At 32.9% G+C, this 8,797-nt stretch overlaps 1 protein-coding gene across 1 annotated transcript in view; it reads left to right on the plus strand.

Moving 5' to 3' along the window:
- Positions 1 to 322: 322 nt before the first annotated feature.
- LOC118734128 (cholecystokinin receptor-like) overlaps positions 323 to 8,797 on the plus strand; it is a 37,433-nt gene continuing 28,958 nt past the window's right edge. The window contains exons 1-2 of the mRNA XM_036463840.1: positions 323 to 390; positions 445 to 631. Coding sequence (XP_036319733.1) covers positions 368 to 390; positions 445 to 631 — 210 coding nt within the window. The 5' untranslated portion in view covers positions 323 to 367. The remainder of the gene's footprint in view (positions 391 to 444; positions 632 to 8,797) is intronic.

The following is an 8,797-nucleotide window of genomic DNA, read 5'->3' on the forward strand; positions in this document are numbered from 1 at the left end:
ACAAAAATTCAATACAAAAACTGGAATTGTTTTAACCATAACTGAATATTTTTTTTGTGTATATATTTATTTGTCGCTGCTGCCAATTAAAATTTCCTTAATTAATTAGGAAACAAGATAAGCAGAGTTGAGCATAAATTGAAGATCAACGAGTTGGTTTTAGCATTTAGATTCTTAATGCAGAAATGGAGTTGCATTTAGTAAAGTAAATTTTGCTACTGGTTTATAACAACCGAAATTAATTTTGGCATTCTAGACCAATGGTTACAACATTTTATAAACCAGTGGCAGCACCGCATAATTTGACAATACAACAAGCTGTCAAATTTGCTTTTGACAATTCAAAAGCAAAACAAAAGAAAATGAAATGGCTGAGGCTGCGGAAAAGAAGTAAGTTTTGTTTATTTTATTAGAAATTTAAAACTAAATTAAGATTTTTTTCAGAAAATATACGCTAATAACAAAATCGCAATTGAAATGGTATGTTCAATTCGTTAAAAATAACCCGCTAATTATTAGTGGCAAAAATACACCATCAGACCCACAAGCTCAGAAAAGATTGTGGAATGAAGTTGCCAGGAATCTCAACGCAATGTATGGGCCTGATAAAACCCCGGAAAAGTGGAAAGAGGTTAATGCTACATATATTTTATTATATACATATGTATTATTATGGCTGAGATTTCCATTACGGAACCAATTGGTATTCCGTGCAAAGTATACTGAATTTTTTTATGAAACTCGGTGGGGATACTAATGGAGGTCTCCTTCAACTATATTTCTCACTTTCACAATGTTGTTGCTAATAGTACTAAAGTTATTTGTTGTTAAAATATCCCGCTTGCTATCACTACATTTTATTATAACCCCACACCTATCACTCTTATTTACACAAATATGTATATTATCCTTAAAAGGTTCGCATGCGTTTGTAATACTTTAATATACAGTTCTTAATTAATTAATTAAGTAAAACGCGTTTATAAATGTCTTCACAAACGTTTGCACATTTCACAAACAAGCAGAAATAACAATGGTTGACAGTAACACAAAATGTATGCTACCATACGATAAAAAAATACACCACAAATAAGTGCGTACAATTGGGGGGTACAGGTGTATAATACGTACATTGCTCTTATTAAAAATAATATTAGGATCGAAAGGGGTCTTACTCCTGATCATAACGGTATAATTTTTTTCGGGGGGGAAATAATATTCACTGGTGTTATTGTAGTTCAAAGTACACAAATGTAGAAAAGTACGTCGATAATTTGATAATGAAAATTTTTAATAAAAAATCGCGATAATGAAACTTTTTAATAAAAAATCGCGCGATTCCATAAGAATCAATACTTCGATAAATAATAAACATTTTTACGCACGCCACAAATCGGAGGAGAAGCTGGGCCAACAACTAACATATGTGTAGGCGCCAATCTATTATTATTATTAATGTTAATTAAGTTCTGATTTATTATAAAATATGAGTATTATTTATATAGTATACATAGCGTCGCCAGAAATGCAAAATCCCTAACTAACATCACCACGTAAAGTACAAACAAGCCATTATTAAAAAAATATCAAAAATCATTTGGTGCATTTCATCGATTTATGAGTAATTTTATGCAAAAACAAAATTTTTTTAGTAATGGTTTTTCCTGCTTCAAGTGTCGATACTAGCTACGGCTTTTGCTATTTCGGGCGACGATATACAAGTACATATAAGTATTATATAGAAATGTCATGAAGGCTGAATTATTTAATAAAGATTGTTTTGAATCTTCAGTACTTTGTTGGAATGTCATCTTACTTTTGATTGCTTATCTATGTATGTATGTATATATTTATCATATTGGAAGGCGCGAATCACTTTAGACCTTGGTTAAGAACGTTACGAAATGATCAGCCCGACAACTTGGGTTTACGATAATATTTCAAGTTTTTTATTATATACAGCAGTGGAGTAGCCAGGGGGGGAATGGCAGGATAGACCCCCCCCCCCCCCCCCCCCCTTCGTCATTGAACTACAATTATTTACTTTTGAATTAATAACACAATACTATTTTATCCTTCTGATTTAAAATTTTTTTATTTCAGACGGATGACAAATTATCTTTTAATGAATATATGAGTAGTCCACTGCAAACAGCGTTATGTGATTTTATAAAAGTAAGCCATAAATTAAAAAAAAAGTCTACGACAACAAGTAACATCCGAACTGTATCTTTTTTTATTACCTGAAAATTTGGATAATACCATTAAAAATATAAAATTGCAGTATGGTAGATTTGCAAATTTTATATTTAAAAATTTAATATTGCAAGTTTTGAAACAGTAACTTTTACATAGCTAGCTTTTTTAGCTTTTCGCGTTCTCTCCTCTAGGAAGATTGGTTTGCTTCTTTTTTGCGACCTCTTCCACTAGGCACCGAAACTACCACGTTTCTTGTAGTTTTCTAAGTTCATACGAAGAGGAGACTTTTGAAAGTGTATAAATAAGTATTATAGCGACTTTTGCAAGAGTAGTTAACATTTCATGCTATTTTTTCAGAATATAGAAAAATTTTTCACTCTGCTGTTAATGGACATGAAACCCACCAAAAACTAAAAATCGAACAAAAATTTACATAGCGCACTTTGCAAGTGGACTACTCAATTGTTGAATATGCTATCTTATTTGTCCCTTCTTTTTATACAATTTAGGAGCGGCTGAATGGTTTAACGATGTTAGCGGTACATAATGATGTGCCGATTACAACACAAGAAGTAATTGAAAAAATGTGTGTTAATCAACGAAGATTAAAAATCGCTTTATAAGTAATAAGATTTTGTAGACTTGTACATAAATAAATGTAAATAGATATGCGTAAATATATAAATTTGCAGATATATTCAATGTGTAAAAACTGAAGTGTATACTAACGAAACTTCTACAAAACAAAACTGCCCTGCAGTGAAAAATTATCAATTGTTAAAACTAACCAACTTATAGTTAGCTTTTTGGCGAGATTTCGATTAATACCTCACTTTTAATTAGCTATGACAAAACCAACTTAAAGTGAATTGTAAGGTCGTGCAGGAGTCATGCAGACGCAATCGGGAGTTGGTTTTCTTTACAAGTTTCTATTAAATATCCTCATACAAAAATTACTTTCAATACACTTTTTTTCTGAACTTCGCAGATTCTTTTTCATATTCAGGACAAATAAAAGGAAGATCGAAATTTTATACTATCATTTTGAAGTTATGTCTGACGGTGTTCGAATATGGGGCCACCCAGAGCCGAATATGTAAACAAATATGAAATGTAATAAAATAAAGTAATTAAATAAGTAAATAAAAAAGTAAAAAAACAAAAAATATTTTGTTTTTCTTATTGATATTTCATGTCCAAAAGTAGTTAGTTACAAGTTAGTTGACATGTAATGCAGAGGTATCCAGGTCTGACTCTTTTGCGGCCATCGCCCCACAAAAGTAGTTAGCTTTTTTCGAACAAAATACACAGTTAATAGTTAGCACTAGTGTTCGCGTAAACAGACTAAAGTTAGGTATAAGCTAACGTCACTCCCTGCAGGGTGGACTACAAACTAATTAATTAAAATGGTGTAGTAATTTAATTTTTTAAATTTAAATAAAGCAGGAATTCCCCATGGAATAATCGAGTAGACAAAAAATATATAACGGTAAAAATGGCACATACTGTATGTGACATACATACATATATGAAAGAATGCCCACAGGCGACGCCTCTAGCCATTGTGTATCACAACTTTAAGTTATCGATGCAAATTTTTTAAACCCCCCTTCGCGAAATCCTGGCTACGCCACTGGTATACATATACAGATACATAAATACATAACAGGTACACGCATACCTGCGGTCAACTAATTAGCATCGAAATTCAAAATTATATTATGCAGAACTTATATGTTTGTTTATTTATTTTTAATAATTTTAATTTAAAACATGCTTCAATTTATCCCAGAAACCAAATACATAAATAAAAGTTTAAAACCTTGCACAAATTTCAAAAAATTACTCAAACTTAAAAACATTTTCATCAAATTTCCAAATTTTTAATCAGAATATTTAGAAAATTTTCGGGAATGCAGTTTTGTAGCCCATTCAGTTTTAGTGTTGATTTTTTTGTGGAGGGTGTTGCGGATTTTTTTTACATAAAAATAGATTTTCATTATGCGTTATATGGAAGAAAATCCGCAGCACCCCCACAAAAAAATCAACACTAAAACTGAATGGGCTACAAAATTGCATACCCGAAAATTATCTAATTATTCCGATTAAAAATCTGTAAATAGTTAAATTGAAAAATTAATGAGAAATATGAGGAATAGCTACGTTCCAGATGCTTCACGATTTGCAGGTTTTACATGATTTGCAGGAAAAGCTGTTTTCTCCATTAGTAAACCTTATGGAAGGTGGTCACCTGGAACGGCTTCCTGTAAAAACCTGCAAATCGTGAAGCATCTGGAACGCAAATAATATTAGAAAATTCCTACCCTCGTTTTTTTGCGTTTGTGTCTCGTTCGCTGTTGGGAAGCAAATCTCCCTGCCTTTGACTTTTACAATCAACTCCGATATGTAATGGAGTGACTGTTTCGCGGTCAGATTGACTCATAACAGTTAGGCAATTGCTACCGACACATTTCTGGTATGACCCGTGAGAAAAAAAATATAAGGTTGCTAGAAATCTTAGATAAAATGGCAACGATGTCTTCTGCCTGAAATGATTTCCTATTAATAAATTGTTCATAAAAATTAGCATCTTACTTATCATACTTACTTGTCATATGGTGCCAATTCATTTATTAGCTCTAAACAAATGGATTTCTTTAGCCGAAAATGTTGTATAAAACGGTTGTCTTCTAAATTAAAGGGGTCGTTTCTTTCCCGCAAACTTCTCAACATGTCTCTTCTTATATATTTTTCCTGATCCTCAATAATCAGTAGACGCAGAATTTGTCTGTACATTTTTGTGTTACTTTTTATTTCAGTGAAAAATGCAAAACTAAACAGCTGATTGCTTGTTACCTCCTATTTCGTAGGTAACAAAATTTACCAAGTAACAGCGAACTCAGAATACGGAATAGGAACAAAAGTTACCGAAAGGTAAATTTTAGTACCAAAGTAAATTTTATTACCACTTTAGAATAGACCTGTTAGAGTAGCATTTAGAGCTAAATGTGCTTTTACGCGTAAGCAAAAACAGCTCATTAGGCACAGAGATGAGATCATTTAACGTTTCTTGGTCGTATGAATTATATAAATATGTACATGTTATGTACCAATAAGTTTAATTTCTTAAAAGTAAATTTAAATCATTTAATTACACATGCAAATCTTTAGCAGCTGACCACACATAGTGCGGGCCATTTTTGTTTACAAAGATCCTTGCATAACATTATGCTATTGATACTGTCAATCTTATGTTTATTTCTTAGTTTAGTTTTTATCAAAGAAACCGTTGAAAATTTGCGTTCTACAGCAGCAGAGCTATAGGGTAATGAAATTATATTAAAAACAAAATTGGCGAGATGCATGAAGCTATTTTCATTCATTCCATTTTTATTAGAATAAACTTTTTCCTAAAACATACATTGACTTTACTTTTCATAAACATCTCAGCTTTCGTTCCAACAGAAATATCAGATATTTTAACATGAGTATTTTAATTTTTAAAATCAACATTAATATGTTACTGATCGCATCTTTTTTAAGAAAGTTACTCAAAACTAAGAGATAATGTCCTTTCATAGTTGCATATAAGTATGGCAAACGAGAGCTTTCAGCTTGGAACTCTTTGTTAAGATTGTTGAATATGGGGAAAATATACGATAGAAATAAAAAATAGCATTTGGTTCTGCAACACATTCATTCTGCCAGGTCTGCAGATCGCATACCGTTTACTTCGTAAAAGCGTAAAATAAAATAAAGTTTCAAACTATCCCAGTGCTCAACTATTATTAACACAACGCTTCCTAGTGAAAGCCATCGTGTTTGAGATATGCCCAAGATTTTTTGGGGTTTTACCGAACAGTAGTTCTGAAATTCCTTCAGTTCATGTATCCTCTTTGGACTGTGCGAAAAGAAACTATATATGTTGCGGCACAGTGTCTCAATGCTTTTCGGAAATTTTTTACAAGCGAAGCTTGAGCAAAGGTGAAGTGAGTGGCATGTGCACTTTGTATAAAATTAGCTTTTACCCGAGGGTTTCACCCCACGTCAGAAGGAATTAAAGGGGTCATGTGACTTGTGGTTCCGAAGTTATGGCTGATAAAAAATGCCACATCTATGTTAGGTGCTACACTCTCTTTTACAAACTCATTTATATATACCTTACTAAAAGCACCTATGCGACTTATGGTTCCGAAGTTAAAGCTGGTAAATATTCCACGCTTTTGGGATTTGCCACGCCCCCTTTCACAGTCTTATTTATATATATACCTTACTATAATACAATAGATATGTCTGCATACCAAATTTCAAGTTCAAGTGACTTACGGTTCCGAAGTTAGAGCTGATTAAATAATTCATGCCTATGGGAGGTGCCACGCCTCCTTTTCCAATACCGCCCATTTTTCCCCATGAGTATGGAATTAATTTTATTTATCTCGACACCAAGTTCCAATGCTCTACCACAAATATTTCAAGAGATAAACCGCATGAAAATTTTAGTTAGTATAGGTGCCACGCCCTCTTTTCCAGTACTGCCTATTTTTCTCTATGCCTATAACCTTCCCGGGGTAAAACCAAATAATTTTGAAAAGTTTCGTGCGATTCCGTGTCGCGGTTCAGAAGTTATAAGGTAATAAACAAACAGACATTCACATTTATATATAGAGATAAATCGGTTTCTGCACTCAATAATTTTTTCAGCCCGTCCAAGTCTCCAGCCTTAACATTGGCTCCATCAGTGGCCTAACCAATTAGGTTTCTTATTTTTAAAGGCAGGATTGGCAAATGTTTATATGCAAAAGATGTTTGAAATATATATTTTTATAATTAAGAACTTAAAAACTTAATTCAACTATCCGACCGAAATCTTACTTTGCCGACCAACCTACCAAATGAAAAAAAATACCAAATTTGGTCGGAAAAGACCAATAGTGGCAACACTGGTTTGTGTTTAGAGGGCATCAACAAACCACATACATATTTCTCTCTATTATCTTCTCTTTTTACACTCAGCTAGCACAGCGCAAAAATAAAAAAAGAACCTTTGCCAGCTTCAAAACTCAGTTATGCAAAACTTAAGGCCGGTCCACATAAGGCCCGTCCACATACAACTTTGGCGTTGCGTTGGCGCTGGCGTCGCTTTGACAGCGGCGCGCGTAACGCCCGTGCTTGCTACAATGAACGCTTAGCACAGAATTCTTTGGTCACTAAATTAACATACTAGCGGCTGATAAATCAAAATTTTTACATCAATAATTGCATTAAAAACTATATTTCTTGCCCGCATTTGATTAAAAATTAAAATTAAATCACATAATTTTGATTATTTAGAACAGCTGACGAACGACGCGCGCGAAAAGTTGAGAGTTGGCCATCTTTCTGCGTTGTGTTGGCGTTGGCGTTGCCCAACTTTGGTTATATGGAGACTTTCATATAAATGCATGTATTCATAGTCAGCTGTCGAAGCGACGCCAACGCCAACGCAACGCCAAAGTTGTATGTAAACGGGCCTATAGAACTTTCGCGTTGACTTTGGCGTTGGCGTTGGTTTGACAGAACGCTCGTTAAAAGTATGCTTGCTACAATGTACGCTTGGCAGTGAATGCTTGGGCCACTAAATTAACATACTAACGACAGATAAATTAATATCAGGGACCGCAAATAACGATTATCCTTTGAAATTTCAACTCAAAAAATCACGCGGAAAGAGAAATGCTACGTGCATAAGGAGTAAACCAATATATTTCTTATTACTCGGAGTACCTTCAGCAGCATTGATTTTTATTTTTAAATTTTTACTTATAAAAATTAAGTTTAATCATTACATTTTGAGTTTTATTTTTTACTCAGAAAATAATCGTTAGGTTTTGAGTTTTATTTTTTGCTCGGAAAATAATGGTTACGTTTTAAGTTTTATTTTTTGCTCGGAAAATAATGGTTACGTTTTAAGTTTTATTTTTTGCTCGGAAAATAATCGTTACGTTTTAAGTTTTATTTTTTGCTCGGAAAATAATGGTTACGTTTTAAGTTTTATTTTTTGCTCGGAAAATAATCTATGGTGAAGTGAGAGGTTTGTGGCAAATTTAGAAAAATTAGCTGCCGTTGGTGATACATATTTGCAAATTTATGTCGCCATCTTGTGAGTGCCGTGGTGCATGCTGCAAAAATGTGGCTCATTTTCTGTTTTAACTTTTTGTGCTTATTCTATAAAACCAATGGAAGAGTGGTATTTTGTTTTTATTAAATTTAATTTTTTTTGTTGTTTTAAAAAAATATATATCGCTAGTTTAGATTGAAAAGCTGCTAAGTGCCTTTTAAAAAAGTTACAGGAGAGGAAAAAAACTTCTTCTAGCCAATTTCTTCAAGCATTTCGCAAAACTTTGAATACAACATTTTTGCTTCATATGAACTAGAGGGATTCGATCTTTATTAAAAGATTTCGTTCTATTATGGCCTTATCGGATTCTCGGTGCTCCTTTTGGACTTAGCAAATTTTTCTTTCATTGAATTTAAACGAGGGTAAATAATACAAAATACCTTTATCCTTTTTGGACACAATATATTTTTAATTTCTCTAGCCTCCTGTATCCAAATAGAT

Source organism: Rhagoletis pomonella, unplaced genomic scaffold (assembly GCF_013731165.1).
Source record: "Rhagoletis pomonella isolate Grant_MI unplaced genomic scaffold, Rhpom_1.0 Rhpom_scaffold_00002, whole genome shotgun sequence".
NCBI lineage: Eukaryota > Metazoa > Arthropoda > Insecta > Diptera > Tephritidae > Rhagoletis > Rhagoletis pomonella.